The 18,728-nt window shown below is 37.2% G+C and overlaps 4 protein-coding genes across 7 annotated transcripts in view; 2 read left to right on the forward strand and 2 right to left on the reverse strand.

The window, feature by feature from the left end:
• The first annotated feature begins 220 nt into the window (after window positions 1-220).
• Window positions 221-6,558, forward strand: LOC105274446. Of its 2 annotated transcripts, XM_026973602.1 has the most exons (13): window positions 221-431; window positions 560-1,957; window positions 2,045-2,409; window positions 2,526-2,873; window positions 2,979-3,237; window positions 3,364-3,782; window positions 3,916-4,146; window positions 4,223-4,698; window positions 4,814-4,925; window positions 4,998-5,635; window positions 5,691-5,776; window positions 6,159-6,257; window positions 6,355-6,558. In XM_026973602.1, the coding sequence occupies exons 1-10, from the start codon at window positions 416-418 to the stop codon at window positions 5,151-5,153; spliced, it is 3,780 nt and encodes a 1,259-aa protein (XP_026829403.1). In that variant the 5' UTR covers window positions 221-415; the 3' UTR covers window positions 5,154-5,635; window positions 5,691-5,776; window positions 6,159-6,257; window positions 6,355-6,558. The 2 variants fall into 2 exon arrangements, with proteins under 2 accessions (XP_026829403.1, XP_011328886.2); XM_011330584.3 differs by having other exon boundaries at window positions 4,998-5,776.
• On the reverse strand, window positions 6,515-7,223 carry LOC105274444 (cytochrome b-c1 complex subunit 10). Its single transcript, XM_011330580.3, has 2 exons — window positions 7,066-7,223; window positions 6,515-6,757 (listed from the first exon to the last, which is right to left on the reverse strand). Exons 1-2 carry the CDS (start codon window positions 7,104-7,106, stop codon window positions 6,643-6,645), a joined length of 156 nt encoding a protein of 51 aa, XP_011328882.1. The 5' UTR covers window positions 7,107-7,223; the 3' UTR covers window positions 6,515-6,642.
• LOC105274445 (probable ATP-dependent RNA helicase kurz) lies at window positions 6,764-16,236 on the forward strand. Of its 2 annotated transcripts, XM_011330582.2 has the most exons (18): window positions 6,764-6,898; window positions 7,417-7,642; window positions 7,851-8,030; window positions 8,114-8,542; window positions 8,614-8,938; window positions 9,030-9,265; window positions 9,334-9,685; window positions 9,779-10,025; window positions 10,093-10,261; window positions 10,323-10,555; window positions 10,757-10,977; window positions 11,142-11,375; window positions 11,441-11,633; window positions 11,924-12,061; window positions 12,137-12,343; window positions 12,607-12,825; window positions 12,901-12,998; window positions 13,130-13,386. In XM_011330582.2, the coding sequence occupies exons 2-18, from the start codon at window positions 7,565-7,567 to the stop codon at window positions 13,204-13,206; spliced, it is 3,636 nt and encodes a 1,211-aa protein (XP_011328884.1). In that variant the 5' UTR covers window positions 6,764-6,898; window positions 7,417-7,564; the 3' UTR covers window positions 13,207-13,386. The 2 variants fall into 2 exon arrangements, with proteins under 2 accessions (XP_011328884.1, XP_011328885.1); XM_011330583.3 differs by lacking the exons at window positions 6,764-6,898; window positions 13,130-13,386 and adding an exon at window positions 16,041-16,236 and having other exon boundaries at window positions 7,242-7,642.
• Window positions 12,635-18,728, reverse strand: part of LOC105274443 (prolactin-releasing peptide receptor) — a 63,134-nt gene continuing 57,040 nt past the window's right edge. The window contains exon 3 of one of the 2 annotated variants that reach the window (XM_026973605.1): window positions 12,635-12,763. The gene's annotated coding sequence lies outside the window, so the exon portion shown is untranslated. Of the gene's footprint in view, window positions 12,764-16,351; window positions 16,435-18,728 lie in introns of those variants that run through there. The other variant, XM_011330579.3, reaches the window with a different exon arrangement.

An 18,728-nucleotide genomic window follows, 5' to 3' on the forward strand; every position in this document is an offset into this window, starting at 1 on the left:
CTTGCGTCTGATTTTTAGATTTCTCTCGATATTATATGTATATATATATAAATGATTTAAAAATATATTGAACAAACCAGTAGGTACATATAAACGATTTACTGGATCGAAAACAAATATATTTATTTTTTTGCCGGCAAAATTTAGTTCTAAAAAATTCCGCTACGAGCTTCCACTGTTTTCGGTTGAAATTGAGGTGGTAGTACGACTCGGTGGCAAATCAGACATAACCTTTCTTCTTAAGTAGTACGATACAACGATGATGCTGACTATTGCAGACGAAATCGAAGAGGTTATAGACTCTAGTGAACCTTCAAAGTCTTGAGTTTTAAAAATTTATTTTACATGTTCATGTGGACGTAGATGAGTTGTGACAACTATTAAAAATAGATCGAGGAATACTGAATTTATTACAATGGCCCTATCGAGAGGTAAATGAGCAGCTTTCGCAAATTTGTAAAAGCGTGTCAATGCACGTTACCGCATAACCTAAAATTGTAATGATAATTGCGAGACACGTTACAAAGTTTTTTACAATAATGAAATTTACATCTTGCAGAGTTCTTAAAACGCTTGAATTCAGAGGAATATCCCTTGCCGAAACGACTAAAACTAGCGGAAACTGCATTTTCCTCGGTGGATCTGCCACTTGTCCGGAAGGAGGACTTGCTTCTGGAATGGTTTTGTCAAATTTGTTTAACGAATCAACACGCTTGGAAGACTTTAAACGATTGTCTAAAGTCTGCTCATGTCGACGTTAAAGCCAGTGTTAAACAATGTGTGATCGACGCGCTTGAGCTGACATTGAACAACGATGTGGAAGACGTGTGTGATGAGGTCCTCGAGTGCAGCAATACGGTCCTTACCAACAATAGCATGCGGCAATATTTTACAAACAACCCGAAGAGTCTAGGGTCGTTGATAAAAGCCTTATTAAATAACGTGCTGAGACATTCCAGCTGCCCTAATGCGTCATCTGAGGATAAAATACTCGAGACACATCGTGAACTGTCGTCTGTGCAGAGTTACACAATAATTAAAGTTATTGAAAGTCTAACACAAATATACAAGCTATCGGTAACCATGAGAGATGAGTTAAGATCAATTTTTATACAAGACATTTTATATCCCATGTGCGAGTTGGCTGGTCACAGATGCACAAACAATACAAACAAGTTTGGTATAGTGGCATGCAAATGTATCCAGCAGTTGCTATTAGAACAAAACAGGTCTGCTCAATATAAACAGATCATGGACAGCAGTCAAACTTTCTCAGATTTATTTTCCGTGCTATCTAAAAATGTGGAAACGCTAGATCTGCGGAGCAATCTCTTAACGTACCAGGTCATTTTCCACGCTGTGATAAGTTCTTATAAATCGGATGCCGCTTCATTGGATAAATTCTTCAGAAATCTTGTCAACTCCGCTGGAAGATACAAGTGGGAAATTTTGAATACTTACCTCAAATTGCTAAATGATGTGACGCTTGATTTTGACAATGTTGTTGACGATATCACGTTATCCGAATATTTTCAGAAGCTTATAAGCGACATTTTAACATGCAACATGACACACACGCAATATGGGGTACTCGCACAACTTGCATATATTAATCCGCTTTTGATAGAGAGGAATGTCTCAGGTATCTTGGATAAGATACTTATGGACGAAGAAACCACTGATCACACAAATTTATTGATCGCAATTTTACATGCCAGCACGAAATTGAGACGCGAGCAGAAGTTTATCATGCAGTTGTTAATGTCGTTGAAGGGACAAATTGCAACAAGGGAAACGTGTAAAGTTGACGCATCTGCATTTTTTCCGTATGAATTAAAGACAAAGCTGATCAAAACGATTAGCAATTTTTCCAACAAACAGGCAATTGCAATTCTAAGGACATTGATATATTACTTAAATACAGATTGCCTAAAACTACTGCAATGTGATAGCTCATGTAAGTCTTTTATCCTTGCGATTATCATTTGAATAAATATAGAAATATACGTAATATTATGATAATTTATTGTTCTGTAAATTGCAGGTAAAAATGTGTTAATATTAAAAGCGACCGTGGAACTGCTCGTTATACTTTTCGAGGGTATGCAGATATTTGAGTACACCAGAACGTTGCCCGCTCACGAGAAACTTATCAATGCTCTGGACGAACTGGAAAGTGCTCTTTCACAACTGATAAACAAATCGCTGTGCTTAACTCACAATAAGAATATTACTATAGTATTACTGAGCGCGGTGCTATCGCTGAGCGAGGTACAAAGCATGTCGAAATATTACGTGCCAAAAGGCGCTGTTACGAAGAAGCTATCTTTTCCAATTCTCGACGATTCCTGGCAACAATTGATTCAGAGAATAACGAACTTCGGGGAAGACAATTGCAAGACTATTATGGTACGTGCAAAATTACTACTCTAATAAATTGTTTGTATTGAATTTTCCAAATGGAATATTTTCACATTCTGTATCACTTCTGCAAAGCTTATTTACATTTTACGTCGCTATTTCAGAATAAACTTATTTTACATCGAGTAAGACTAAACGTATCGAGTGAACCTGTTAAACTTGACGGTTTAATAATAGGTGGCATCGAGTACTCTTGGAGTACTATCTTACAACATGATATAGATGTACTTCCGTTGTTACGTGACAGAGATATATCCAAAGTGACGTGTTTCTTGTTGGCAGACATGACGTCGAGCGAAAATAATTTTCAAAAATGGCGTTATATATTAGTTAAAGAATGCCTTCAAGAGAATAGACGCTTTGTCATGTATCTCTCGAGTCATATCCTTGCCCATATTGGACAGTCCTTGTCACTGGGACGCACAAAATCCATCATAGAACACATCAATGCAGTAAGTAGTGATGTGCAATTTAATGACAGTACTCTTTACGTCTTTTAATTAACAGAGTGCTAATTGAAACAATCGTGTTTTTATTTTATTTTCCAATAATTTTAGAAACTCTTAATGGAGGAAAACGACAAAGTGCTGGAAGTTTTGCAAGTTATAAAAGAGCTGATATCTCAAAAGCAATGGGTGCAGGTAGCAAATGATACCTCCTCTAAAATTATATTACATTTGAAAATATTGTCACTTTTACCGACGATATATCTCGGGCCTAATGTAAGAACATTACTATTTTTGGCTGTATATTCTGTCAGCAGAGAATGTGAAGCAAACGATACAGTATTGACGTTGTGCAACATGATATTCTCAGGTAATTTTATTTTACTTGGCTAAAACTTGTATTTTCTAATAATTTTCTGATTGTTTTATTTGTGTGTGAAGTATAAATGCAGAACACTTGTTTTAGATTAATAAAAATGATTTTCTGATTTTTCAGAATTATTGGAGAAACCAGGTATTGATATATTTCAGTACGTAGAACCGACAATATTGATAAACCAGTTAACGCGAAATAAAGCATTTTCGAAAGCTTGCGAATTCTCTTTTCGCAATGTAACGACATACGACATTTTAAAGAGTCTCATAAAGAGTTGCGTGCAATGCAAGGAAGTAATGTGCATCCTTCTGGAAAGCATGGAGATCGTCAAACCCAAATTGGATACTGAACAGAAAGCTATCTTCAAAAAGGCGGAGAAAAAATTGGCCAAAGCCATTTTAAAATTGTTACCTGACGAAATGGATGATGTATTCGACATAAGATGTTTGATAGCAGTGTTAAAAGTGACAATTTTAACGAAAGAAGTTCCCGACTCTGTGAAAAGATTGACCGAACTAACTCTAAGGAATATGTTTACAGTAAGTATCATAAATAACAGAAAAACATGAGAAATTACTGTAGTATTTGTATATAAAATATTGTATTATTTATATAAAATATAAAAATTAATATACAGATTTTATTGAAACTAAATTAGCAATTTTTTTACAGACAAAAAAAGATTTAGATGACACAAGCGACAATACATTGTTAGAACACAGTGTGCAATTGGCTGTTATTGTTTTACGACATCGTAAAACGTTCGAAGTTGAAGACGCGATTATTAAAAGCCTGTGGTCAGTCATGCTAAGGCACCCTTGCAAGAACTTACTTGAACTGCTCTTAGAGTCAACTGGACCAAAAGAGTTCGATGAATTTCTGAAAGTGCTGTACGATAAAACGGTAATACTTTATTAAAATACATTACATGTTGAAGCATTATCGATAATATCTAAATACGTGTAATTTTTTTATACAGATAAACAGCTTGTCGCAAACAGATGAAACAACATGGACAAACCTGTTCGTTATTTGGAGCGGTATAATGAAAGTAAACATGAACTTCAAACGTAACAAAATACGTTTGGTCGCGGTTAACAGTCTTCTCGAAGCCGCAGAATTACTGGATATTCCCGACAAATGTTGGCGAAACTTGTTGCACTTGTCGCACGACATAATTGGCGCTAAACACTTGGTTATTCCCAACAGTATGATTGATCTGATTATAATAATTGGCCTAAAGTCTCTCGACAACGTGAAGATATCGTCGTGCGAGAACGTGCTGGCTATATGTAGAACGTTGATAAACGTCAGAACGAACTTGATAACGGACAAGCTGCCCATTTTACTGTTGCTGTATAGAGCTGCAGTAAATACTATTGTTCACGCGTCGAAAAGCGTGGTCGATAAATTCGAGGAGCATCGATTCACAAATCTCGCATTCGATATCGAGAAGTAAGTTTGAACAGTTTGGCTTCGAAAGAGATCTGTAAATCCAACATTATCAGAGATGCGTAATAAGTTCTACCGTTTGATCTAACGTAACAATTAATTAATTGTTTTTGAACAGGGTTACGAGTTTACTGATAAAATTGAAGAAAGATATGACTCGACTAAGTGTCTATCTGATTGCTGATTTGTTGCAGTTGATTGTTGAAGGCACTGCACCGTCCTACATCAAGGTACTGTCTTTTTCGTTTAAACACGAGCGTCTTGCATTATTCTTGTACTAACATTTCTCATTTTATTTGCAGACGGCTTTACAGAATGCTCTGTGCCAGTTAATTAGTATTTGTGATCAGCACGGAATTGCCTTCCTGTCTCGCGCGTTACCGACATCGTTACAAGAAGTTTTCAAAGTACAACTGGACATGTTTAACAAATTTTATAAATATTCTGGCAAGATTTGAATTTCCACCGATTGTTCAAGAAGTCTATTCGACTATCCTGAGAAATAAAATTAACAGGATATATAAAATAGGAACGAATAAATTGTATAATGACTTATAGCTTGTATAAATATAATTGTACAATATTTATAAGCGTTTACAAATTCGAGATGTATTTTTGTATAAATAATAGAGCAAGATGTTTTAAAGTTATAAATTGCATTAATAAGGCGTGATTATATAGGTTATACAGATGATCACTGGCGATATTTTTCTATTTGTAATATGATTATGTAACAAGAGTAATATTAGTTTTGTTATTCACGCATGAATAACAAAACTGTTACTTCAGTTTGCGAATTGAATAACAAAAAAATAATACTTCAGTTTGCGAAGTATTCTTATCCTTTATGCGTAAATGACTGCACAGCATTTCGAGAGCATACAATCTTAAAACGTGATTCAAGATTGGGTCTATGTGGTAGATAGGAAGGAACATGAAGGTTAGAATTCCGCGTGGAATCAGCAGAGATCAAATCTTCGTTACTATTATCATAGGTGCAGTCTCCGGTAGTTACATCTGGAACAAAACGTGGCAGCAACACGTGAGGGAAGAACGTGAGAAAGAAGAAATCTCTAATGAGGTAAACCGTTTTCTGTAACAGCGACGTTGACATAACCTAAACACAGCCAGTTCATTATCCCGTGATTTATGTAACAGAATACTTCGTTACATCTAACAATTCATGATTATACCTAGAGACGTTTATATATTACTCTAATTAATATCTTAAAAAATGGAATTTACACGTATACAAATTGATGTGCATAGCAAGAGCAACGAATGAGATAAATTAATTAAAAGAATAAAGATACATTGATTAAACTCCATTTTTTCTCATTTCTCTTCCGTTTCAATTGTTCAGCAGTTTAGCTTTCGATGAATTACTTTGTCTTCACCTCGGGATGCGTTCAATTACGAGCAAAGTTTATTGTGAAATACTCTTTCAATTTTACATTTTATAGTCCATCAGTCAATCAGAGAATTAAGAGGGTGCTCCTTGAAAAATTTGGCGCAGTGGGACTTCTAATTGTCGGAGCATCTCTTATTTACGTAACTTACACGTAAGTATCATCTTGTTCCATACTCGTGGAATATTGCATAATTAACAACAAACCGAACGTGGGAAACACGATTCAAATTGTACTTTTATTTTCACAGGGGTTTTATTAGGCCTGTGTACCGTCGGTACAACAGCATGAAAGCGGAAGAAATTGCAAATATCATCTATGAACAACGCAAGAAAAAAGTTCTACAACAGCAAGAAGATAAAACATAAGAAACTAGGGTTTCCAAGGCAGTTGTTATTTTATGTGCATAATACTTTATCTTCATTTTTATTTAAATAAAGAGGAAACATGTAAATAGCATGATACAATATTCTCTATCATTCCTGCAGGATTGTTACATAATCCAGCGGAGAAGTGATGCCACTGCCTGCTTAATGGCCTATTGTTCGAACTTGCTACCATAGATTGGCACATGCCGTAACACGTACTTCCAGTCAGTGAAATATAATACCGCTAGCGTTGCGGCAGCTCCGTAGGTCATTGCACTTGGCATCCTAAAGCAAAGAATGACAAGAATGACTTTAAACACAGAAGACATTTATTGTGTGGTGGATTGTAGACCCAGTTTCATTGAAGCGTAATGAGATATAGTCTCAGTCTTTGATAGAAAGTGGAGAGAGACAGAGGACCGTGAGGTAAAGTGCAATTAAAATGAATAAGTTTATTCTAGCTGTGTTATGATGTTTCATTATTATTACATCATTATTATGCATTCTTGAGTCTGAAGAATGTTGACGATGGATTATCAGATTTCACTGACGTGATTAAATGATAGATTCTAACGGTAATATGAATGACTTACCATTTCGAAGCTAATACAAAGTGTCTTTTAGTTAACTGCATATTTTTCGATTGTTAAATTTTTCGACTAATTACGAGTAAAAAGGTCGAGAAAGAGACAGATTTTCCACAAACAGTGCTGCCAATGCAATTTGGCATCTAGAGAATTTGACATATATTACAGTGGTATGCATAGTTCATTCCGTTCATGTAACTAGATAATCAGTTTACGTTTTATCAGATCAGCTACGTGATTGGCGAACACAATCTTAGGATTACATTGAAAACAATCTTAATATCATCGAGGTTATGATATCACGTGCATATTATTTTTGAGGAATAAGGATTATTTATATTGTTTGTTCGGCAACAGTTATTTGCAGTGTCTATCTACTAAGCGATCTTGTATTGTGTGGAATTGTCTCCACATCGGACAGTGAGTTAGTACGATTCAATGTTCAATCAGAACTTTTACTCACGTTTACTCTCAAATAATCCACGTGCGTCAGTTCTGTATAATAATGGGGAAGAAAAGAGGATACAACTGGGAAGCAAGAGCAGGTGGAAATGTACAAATAAATGATTCCACTACTAACGAGGTAAATTTTCTTATAATTATAATTTTCTTTTAAAAAAATATTCGATGAGCATGTGCAGAATACCTACTCTCTCAGCAATTTCAATAAAATTTTGTATGTGTACATTTTGCAGTGTAAAGTGAGATTGTAACACACAATGAGAATTGCTGCTGGATATTACATTATTCTCATGATTATTAAATATTGACGACTTATTAAAATATTTCAGATTCAGGTAGATATCAAGCATCGAGTTGATCATTACGACGACTGTAATACGTTTGTATTGCCTTCCAAGAAGAGAAATACAAAGAAAGTAGATCATAGGGTCACAAAGACCCCATTATTGTCAAAAAAACGTAGGAAAGAGTTGGAAAAGGTGATAGAAAAGAAGAAGAAGAAATTACAGGTATATATAATTTTATTGTACAATTTTATTCTACAAAATTATTAATATCAAGTTTTCATAGCATAATGTCTTTTTTATGATAGAGAGCTGCATTGTTAGAAAGGCTAGCAAAACACAACGCACAACGAGCAAGTTCTTCGGAACAACAACACTATGTAAGCGTAATCGATTACCAAAACAAAGGTCGAAAGCGATTTTTACGAGAATTAAAGAAATCAGAAATAAAGCATGAAGCTATCAAAGAAGAAAAGAATTGTGTCGAGACTGTGCCAGAAATACAGGAAGATCCTTCGGAACAACAACATGAATCAACCACAAATATGTATGAATCAGAAATGCAGCATGAAGCTGATGGGATAGAAGAGAATTGTGACGAGACTGTGAGACCTGCAAAAAAGCGATGCAGGAGAAAGCCTAAATGGATGCGAGAGCCAAAAAAACCGGACCTATCCGCTGTGTACCGTCAAATGCTGGCAGAAGGAATAGCCCCTGAAAATATCATTGGATTCGAAGTGAGTACAAAGCAATTGCAACAAAAATCGCATAAAATCGTGATAACACAATAGATGAATATTGTTTTTAGAATTACAGTGATACTAGCGATGATGATGTTCCTGATAGTACTGTCGCCCCAAAGATTACTCCCCAGCAAAGTAATAAGACTAATGAAGGCCTGAATAAAACTGTGGAAAGCCAAGATGTACAGATTGTCGCCGAACCGCAAAAGCCAGTTGAAATAGTGCCACAGGCTACTAAAGTTGCCACACCTGCTGTCTTCGTGCCGGTGAACAGGAAGCCAGACATAGAAAAAGAGAGATTAAAACTTCCTATTTGTGCAGAAGAGCAGCATATCATGGAAACAATTAATGATAATCCAGTAGTTATTATAACTGGAGAGACAGGAAGTGGTGAGTAAAAAAGTGAAATAAAATTCATGCAATACACAATCAAATGTTACTTCTTGAAATATATCTCTTATTTAATTATCCAAATCTGTAGGAAAGACAACGCAAGTGCCTCAGTTTTTATACGAAGCTGGGTATGCTCGAGAGAGAACGATCGGTATAACCGAACCGAGGAGAGTAGCAGCGATGTCGATGAGCAAGCGCGTAGCGGAAGAAATGAACCTCACTCAGGACGAGGTTTCATACTTAATACGTTTTGAAGGAAATGTTACCGACAAAACAAAGATAAAATTCATGACTGACGGAGTTCTGTTGCAAGAAATTAAGACTGTAGGTAGCTACGCATCTTTAATAATTTGATGACGCAAGAGATTCATGATTTCTTTGCTTGTTTACAGGACGTTCTGCTCAAAAAATATTCGGCAATCATAGTAGATGAAGCACATGAATGCAGTGTGCATACGGATATGTTGATAGGCTTTCTATCAAGAATCGTTCTGCAACGTAAGAAACGTAATGATCCGTTAAAGGTGATTATCATGTCGGCCACATTGCGCATAGAGCAGTACATACAGAATCAGAAACTGTTTCCCGTGAAGCCGCCTCTTATTACGATCGAGGGACGGCAGTTTCCGGTAAAGACATCTTTCAATCGGCAAACGAAGAAAGATTATGTGGATGAGGCATTTTACAGAGCGGTAAAGATTCATAAGGAAGAATCGGAAGGCGGTATATTAATATTTTTAACAGGTAATATCGAACTCCTGTTCATTATTCTATATATTCTACACTATTGTTATCAGTATGCAATATTTATGCAATATTTCGTTTTCTGATTTCCAGGCCAGCAAGAGATACATCGACTCGTGAATCGATTGCGGAAAGCATTTCCTTTAAAGAAGTATAACAAGATTCAAACTAATTTGGCACATCCAGAGAAAAATAAAACGCTTACAAAAGAAACAACGAATGAGGAATCCAGTGAGGAAGATAATTCTGAGGATGAATTTGAAAGGCAAGCCATGGAAGCATTACATCGTAACAAGCGGAGACGGAGGCAACATGTTCTTCCGACCATTAATTTGGATGAGTATGTACATTCTCGTTCAATCTGTCAATATAGTTTTGAACCATACATAAGAAACATCTATGTGTAGCTATTCGGCGATTTCCCATGATAACAAGCATGAGGATTCAGCGCAAGACACCGACGAATTCGAAGACATGGATGGTGAACAAGTTATGGATTTCATAGGACTAGGAAGTGCCGAACCAATGTGGGTATTGCCGCTTTACTCGCTGTTGGACAGTCGTGAGCAAGCGAAAGTAAGTACGCAATGCGCAAAAATATTGCGAATACAATGAATCTTACAATATATGATTGCAGATATTCGAGTCCCCGCCGGAAGGGTGTCGTTTGTGTGTCGTCGCGACGAATATCGCAGAAACGTCTTTAACGATACCCAAAGTCCGGTACGTGATAGACAGCGGTTATTGTAAAGTGAAACGTTACGACAAAGTGACGGGCGTTAGCACATTCGATATTTCCTATATAAGTAAAGCAGCAGCCGAACAACGTGCTGGCAGAGCCGGTAGGACTACGCCCGGTTGTTGCTACAGGTACTTGACACTGCAAGCATGGTTTTTCTACATATGAGACAGAAAAGAGAACTTTAATATAGCAAAATAGAAATTCCGCAGTTTGCCAACTTATTCCACTCCTGTTCAAATATCTTTTCTTAGAATTTTAAAGTAACATAAATTTAAATGGATCTCTTATAAATTGTGAAACTTTCACTTTTTAATATCTCTTTCTTCCAGACTCTACTCAGCGGCAGTGTTTCACAATGAGTTTAAGGAGTATGATCAACCGGAGATTCAGAGGAGGCCGTTGGACGACTTGGTACTGGAGCTAAAGGCGATGAATTTAGATTATATTATGCATTTCCCGTTTCCTACACAGCCGGATATCGAGCAGTTGAAGGCTGCTATGGACCGACTCACGATACTCGGAGCGTTAGAGCCACCAAAGAAAAAGGAAGGTAATCGAACATTGTGTCCTAAGCATTCCTGCAAACGAATTTCGGCAAAGTAGTAATAGTACAGGATCGAAGCATGTTGTACAAAGCACAATTGTTCATTCTCTCATATTTAAATAATGAATTCTTCAATTATACCAACATAGAATTATTGTTTTGTTGTTTAGAAATATACCGCACACAAATAACTCCACTGGGTCGGCAGATGGCCTCTTTTCCAGTAGCGCCGCGATATGGTAAAATGTTGGTATTGTCAAGGAGAAAACACTTGGTTAAATATATCATATGTGTAGTCGCGGGTCTTTCCGTTCCGCAGCTGTTTGAGGCGTTCGGGGAATGTAAGAATAAATGGCTGCAATCACATTATCAATGGGCCGGCGAAGGACACAGTTTTCTTATGGGTATGTAATTATCTCGTTTCCGTTTCACGAATGTGAAAAGTAAACGGCGCGTCTTTCTTCCGCAGGCGATTTGATGGTTCTACTAAAGGCCATTATGGGTGCCGAACACGTGGGACCTGTTAAGAATAAATTGGAAGCTTTCTGCAAGGAACATGGCTTGCGACATAAAGCATTGGTGGAGGCCAGGAAGCTGCGACGCCAGCTGATCGATGAAATTAATTCGAGTGTGCCAAACTCGAACCTGACGATTGATCCCGAGTACGTATCGCATGCATATGTTTTTCATAGAATGAATTCAACCAACTGTTTTATCAACGTACTGAAGATGAGACCTCAGGTGTCGATACTAGAGTCTTCCCAGTTTTTCGATGCACAGAGAGTGCAGTATAGAATACTAAGATTCTTGTGATCAGCTAGACGTAAGAATCCGATTGCTTATGGTTACAAGTTCAATTAGACCACAGCCGCAATTTGTGTGTTACGCACACGTACACACACATTATATATTATATATAAGATATCTCCATGTAACATGAGGATTTTTACAGAATGCAGCCGCCAAGTGATGAAGAAGCGAAATTCCTCCGCAAGGTAATTCTCGCTGGTATGGCAGATCAAGTCGCCAAGAAAATTTCGCCCGATGAGATGCCGGAAGGTCAAAAGAAGACCTGGAAACATGCGTACAGGTACGATGTCGCTTCATCTCCTCATAATATTTTATTATTTATTAAGAACGATTTCTAATCTGTGCTGTCTTTCAGGACACCGGAAATGGAGGAACCAGTATTTATGCATTCCTCTTGCGTTCTACGACAGACTGATCCGGAATGGGTGGTTTACCAGGAGGTGTACGAGGTGGATAAGAAGATGTACATGCGAGGTGTCACGGCGATAGAGCCTGAATGGTTACCAAGATTTGCGCCAACCTTGTGCAATATGGACGATCCTTCAAATGACGAGCCGCCAATGTATTTTTGTTTGCTATGATTATGTTATTTTATTTAATATTATTCTCTAACTTCTCTTTTACCATCTTCTGGATTATTCTGGATATATTATAATTATTGCATCGCATAAGATGTATTAACTATCATATTTAAATTTTATTGGAATTACGTCCCTCTGACGTAACTTTTACAATTATCTCTATTTTGTAATGTTAGTTTCATAAAAACTACTTTCCCTTACAATATAAATCAGACTTCTCTATGTATATGTGTCTCATTCGTAGATATTATCCTTCAACCGGAAAGGTCATGTGCCGTGTATCTGGCACATTTGGAAAGGCTGCATGGAAACTGCCAATGGTATATATAGAGTATCCACCATCATCGAATGCCGTCAAGTGGTTTGCTTGTTTCTTCTTGGAGGGTGAGGTGTGTCCCAAACTGAAACGATTTGCACCATTATTGTTGAGTCAACCACGCAGCATGACCAAGTCATGGGCCAAGTAAGTATTGTTACATCCGCTTTTGTTGACTTTAATCTTATTCGATAGATTTGATTATTTCTGTGATTTTTCCAGGTTTATACCACGCACTCAGGCGATATTGCAACCGCTAACAAACCATACGATCTTGTGCAAGGATAAGGTACGAGAGATGTGGGATTCAGATAAGAGATGTAAGTTTATTTCTATTTCTGCAGTAATATATTTCTTTTTTATAATATAACAGGTTAGTACTACATATGTATAATTAAATTTGGCAAAAAATGTATTTGCTACTAAATTGCGGAACTTATGAAATTTTCAGTTTTACTATCGCAATACCAGATGTGGCTGCCTTCATCCGTGCACGCTGAAGTAGCACGTTTGTGGCCACCATTATAAAAAATTTTGTTTTTCTAAAAATTATTATAAATTTATATAAATATAAAAATATTTTGTAAAAATATTTCTAGTCTGCATTAATTTTGTGTGTACGTGTGTTAATTATGTATTGACAATGAATTATAGAATCATATATTGATAATGTAAGATGAAATACAAAACTTGAAACAACGATAAAAATTTGTGTTCGATGACTGTGCCGTAAATATTGCATAAATTTATAATAAAATATGTTCAAAATGCATGCCTTGCATTTCTATGCATTTTTATTTGCTCTGCGGATTTTTCTGTATATAGTATTTCCGATAATAGTTGCTTCGAGGATAATTATACAACATAATAGTATATCTTTTAATGAATAATTATATCACTGTGATGTAATAGAGATTTCATTTTTGAACAAATGTTTGCAAATGCTTTTTATATAAGGATGAATCCAATTAAGCAATGCGGAAAGAAGTCTATTCGAAGTTTTCTAAGACTGTTTAATGCTATTTCATTACGACAAACTTTTTCCTCTACCTTTCCCGATTACTTCTGTGAAAGTATTTTCTGATAAAAGATTAAATATACTTATCAGAGTTACACATGGAGCATATATAATATATACAGGGTGTCCCGGGTTTTAACCGACAAACTGCGGGAGTATATTCTACTAGTGGAAATAAGAAAAAATTCTTATATCGAGTTTGCTTAGAAATGCTTTATTACAAAGTTATAAACCAATATTGAAAAGAAATATGAGATAAGTAACAACGGATTTTTTCACAAAAATAAAAATTATGTACGCAATGATTTAGTGACGCATTTCAAAATGTTGTCCTTGCACATCGATACAAGCTAGACATCGACGTAGTACAAAATTTGTTACAGTACGACATTCCTGAAAATTTTGTTGCATCTCAGTAACTGAATTAGTAATTCGTTGCTTTAAATCTATCTGGTACTCTCCTGTTAGGAAATCTACGTTGATACTCTCGTACGGCAGCTCGTGCATTTCCGTCACAGAATCCGTACACGAAATGAATATCAGTGTATTCCTCATTTGAAAACACTTTTGTCATTCTGATAGTAATTGCTAGTTGACACGACGATTGAAATCTAACAGCTACTGTTGTGAAAGTAACAATCATACTGAATCGTTTCAACATAGTGAACATGAATACATGTGAATACACATAACATAAACATCTTCGACCTTCCAAATTCTACACTATGTTCCGTTGTTACTTATCTCATATTTCTTTTCAATATTGGTTTATAACTTTGTAATAAAGCATTTCTAAGCAAACTCGATATAAGAATTTTTTCTTATTTCCACTAGTAGAATATGCTCCCGCAGTTTGTCGGTTAAAACCCGGGACACCCTGTATATAAAATATCGATATATCCTGAAGCGAGCAGTGGCACGCCTAGTATCACGCTATTACCTGTAGCTGGAAAGATGAATGTATTGTATGTACAGCACGTAACATTTCCTCCCTTCCGCTTTCATTTCGCAGAGAATATAACTTCGTTCCCGTTTCGAGATATTAATATCACTTTATAGAGTAGTAATAACAATGTAATTTACTTTACGGCGTAAGCTTAACGTCACGTTTACGGCCGCGGAAGTGTGCGTCGTTCCTCAAGCGCACTGTCTTCCAAGTGTTAAATGCGTTATACAATTGTCGTCCTAACGAGCGCACATTCATATCAGAAAGCAAAGTACCGCCGGGGAAGAATATGCGAATTAATTATAAAGTTAATTAACTACCGTGCAAGAGGGACGCGCGGTATCCGTGAAACGGATATAAAAGGGGAGTGCTTGTGCAAAGCGCGGATTTATCCTCGTTGATTTTCACGCGGAATCTTCCTCTCTCTTTTTCTCGTGGGCGAAGAAACACATTGCTTTCATTACCGTAACTCTCCACTGGGATAAGCCGTTCGTTCGTTGCATTGTGGCATATGCTCATACCACCATTGAAAATATTTATGGGTTCCATGGACGGCGCTGCGCAAATAAAGACGCTGCCAGGAAGAACACGGCATAACTAATTTACTCCACTTGTGTAACTTCGATAAGTGAGACGAGCGTTCTTCGAGATATGTGAGGTTTCTTTGAAAATGCATGTAACGCAGTGTTCTTGATTCAAGAAACTATAATCTTGTTTGATCATAAACTGGCATCCGATCACAATAATTATAAGACTTATATATTATAAGACTTTGAAAATTTTTCCAGAATCTTGATAAATTAAGTCGCTCACAGCTACGCTTCGTGAAATGATCAGATTCTTCGTGCGGGAGTTACATCAATAAAATTATCGAGATACTTTTTGATTCGTATAAAATAAAAATGAGACGGAACTGTAAATTAGTGGGTAAATGTATAATATTATCGGGTAAAATTTTCTCTCCAAGGCAAGTTCTAAGATGAGACAGAGGATAGTGGGTGATCTCGAGTCGCTGTAATCTTGATTTCGCGAGACGACGGAAACGACTTAATGCGGCACCTCGGGCTCTAAACGTAGATACAAGTACACTGTAAACTTTGCCGAGCCTCTGTGTAATCAGTAGGTTTGACACAATTCTCGATTGTAGTTTCCGTAATAGCGTGCGGTAATTTCCCACAAAATTACTGTCTGATAAACGTCTTTCCACGGAAAACATCATCATTCGATTAAAAATATTAATCACTTGCAAATATCAAGCATCCATAACGAATCATACGAGTATTTTTAATGAGTCCATAAGAAGTAATTTTTTTATTCTTTGCAAAATAGGTCAACGTGAAACATCTTGATTTTCTTCTGTAATGGTTCTTCATTGCTCATCCTCTCTTCTGCTTTCAGCTTTGCTTACGAGCGGAATATGTTGTGCGACGTTCTCGTCTTTCTACCGTTTTATTGGACCGACTTGACATCACGATGAGATTTTTACCATGCAATTTACCGGACGCCGGCGGTGCTGACCACCACACTCTCCACTGCTGTTTCGCCGTTTTACCTCTTCTTTATTATGTTTCTCGAGTGTGGTCCATTCTGGTCTTTTAGTTAGAAGACACGTTGCCACTCTTCATTCGCAGCGACCGCATTTGGTCGCCTTTGTGCGCTAGCCCCATCCTCCCCCGGAGGAAGCGTTTAATTTGCTGGCTAGAGTTGCAATTATCGTTTACGAGAGAGACTTTCATTTATGACCAGAAGTAGCGCCTTCCCTCTTCCCTCCGGCGCGGCGCTGGGACGACGACTTGAAACATCAGCGGAAAGAAAATATGCGTTTGTGAGGGAATTTTATTAAGACACAGAGGCGTGATGCGTGCGAGAAGCAAAATATAACTCAAATTTGTACGTAGGATGTACGGACATTAATTAATATCAGCGATTGTTTCTCAACTGATTGTGAGATCACTCGACGGTTTAATTTTACCTCTTGACATTCTTCTTTAAATAAAATACAATTGTCCCATTCGAAATGTGTTTGATTTAATTAAATATTAAATTGCAGTTGGGTTAAAGCTAATCAAGAATAATTAAAAATTCACTTAACGTAAGTTAAATTAAAAGTCTAACTTTTGATGAGATATCATTGAGCCATCCATGTCCATGTCGCGATGCACCATTAATATAGCGCGTGTGTGTGTATATACATATATTTTTTTTCTTAAAATATCTCGTTATAAAATATATTATCGGCATTCAACTAGTGTTCTCATCTTTCTACTCGATGTTGATACAACAGGATGGCTTGTGCTCGCGAACAACGAGCGGGCAATCTATGGAGGAAACGGCAGACAATTATAAAACACGAAAACGTAAAATTTTCATAACTAAATCTGGCGCTCGTTGGACGGCGGTATTTTTCGCAGCCTGAATGCAATGAGAATAAATTTAATTGCTACGTCGAATCGGTACGCGTCGGAAAATCCATCCACCGACGTCCGCCATTTATTTCCGTATTATTTCGCAATTATTATTTCTCATTTCCTTTCTCCGCTCTTTCGCCAGTGTCGATTTTTCGAGGTCGATTTACCGAACCATTCTATTAAATTGCAAGCGCGGCCTTTTGCGAACCCGCATGGTCCCGTTCCAATCTATTCTCGAGAATTCGTTCAATTCGCGCTTTTATAATCGAATCGTGCCGGGTAATTTAACACACGAAAACAAAGTTAATTTACATATCAGCGTCGACCGATAAACTCGCGTGCAAAATGAGCTCGTACGAAATCGCGTGATTTTAATTTATTAGAGTCAGGAATGGTTCACATGTATTATGTGATAAGCAATGGTATATAATGGTATAATATGGTCTATATCGTGTTGATTATCTATTATTATAGCTATTATTAGAGTGGGCATGTTCCTCTAGAAAATTTCTGAGAAGTCACATCAAAACCAATGTTACAAAGTTAAATCAATAACATTTCAGTGATATTATTTAGATTCCGGTCGGTTGCGTAAAACGGTTTCAATGTGCCGCTCTTTGTACTCCTTTTTGTACACGGAATGACGTAAACGAAGCACCTGCCATTCTCACACGTATATGTGAACAGATTTATCGTGCACACATCGTGCTACAGAAATTCTATAGCACTTTAATATTTCCCCGAGAAGGATGAATCCTTTCGACGTGAATCAACAAACATTTTATTAGCCCGCAGATCGATATTTCTTTTTTTTTCGTTATTACGTAGATTTATTATTTTACGTAACGTTTGAGAGATCGCGTTTGTGAGCGTGGGTTCACTTCAAGAGCGGCCAATAAATAGCGAGTGGCCGAAAACAATCGATCGATCGGCGGTTCATTAAACCCAGCGACGCGATATTTCGTCGAAACTAACTAACTAAGCGACAGTCTCGGTCATTTACTGGCGCACCTCGTAATTTATGATCTCTTCTACGAGCAAAGTGGGAGACCACGACGCGTCCATTAACTATTTATCACTAAAACAGCTGCGCAACTCCGCAATTGTGTTCGCAATTTTATCGGGATTGTCATCGGGGCGAGCTCTCGTTCCGACTTCCGGCGCGATGCATGATTTAATCGGAAATAAATGCAATCGGGATTTAATTCGCGATGCCACCCCTCGGAAACTCTACTACGAGCGTTTCCGAGAGGGAGAGTCGCACGAGGAAGCGTCGTGTATCTTGTAGGAGCATCATTAGAAATTGCATCCGCTGGCAAAACTCTGAATCTTGTGCGACAAATCTTAAGTGACAAATTAATATTTTATCAGCACGAGGAAAGAGAAATCGCATTTTGAAATCAAACGTCACGCCGGAGAGCCACTCATATTGCGCGAGATGCATCTTTCTCGTGTCGGAAGAGCCGATCTCATAAATTTCGATATTCTGAAATATCGGTCTCTCCCTTAAATAAAACCACAAATAAAATTGCGGCGATCGTAAAACTAAAAAAATAAAAACTGTTGCAGATAAATAATTGAGCGTACGTAATGCACTTTATGACTCGCGACCGACCGCGCATGAGACTTGGTCGTGCTGAGATTTCAATTCTGCTTCAAGCGAGACAAACTTTCCATG

The sequence above is a fragment of the Ooceraea biroi genome, chromosome 11 (assembly GCF_003672135.1).
Source record: "Ooceraea biroi isolate clonal line C1 chromosome 11, Obir_v5.4, whole genome shotgun sequence".
Taxonomy (NCBI): domain Eukaryota; kingdom Metazoa; phylum Arthropoda; class Insecta; order Hymenoptera; family Formicidae; genus Ooceraea; species Ooceraea biroi.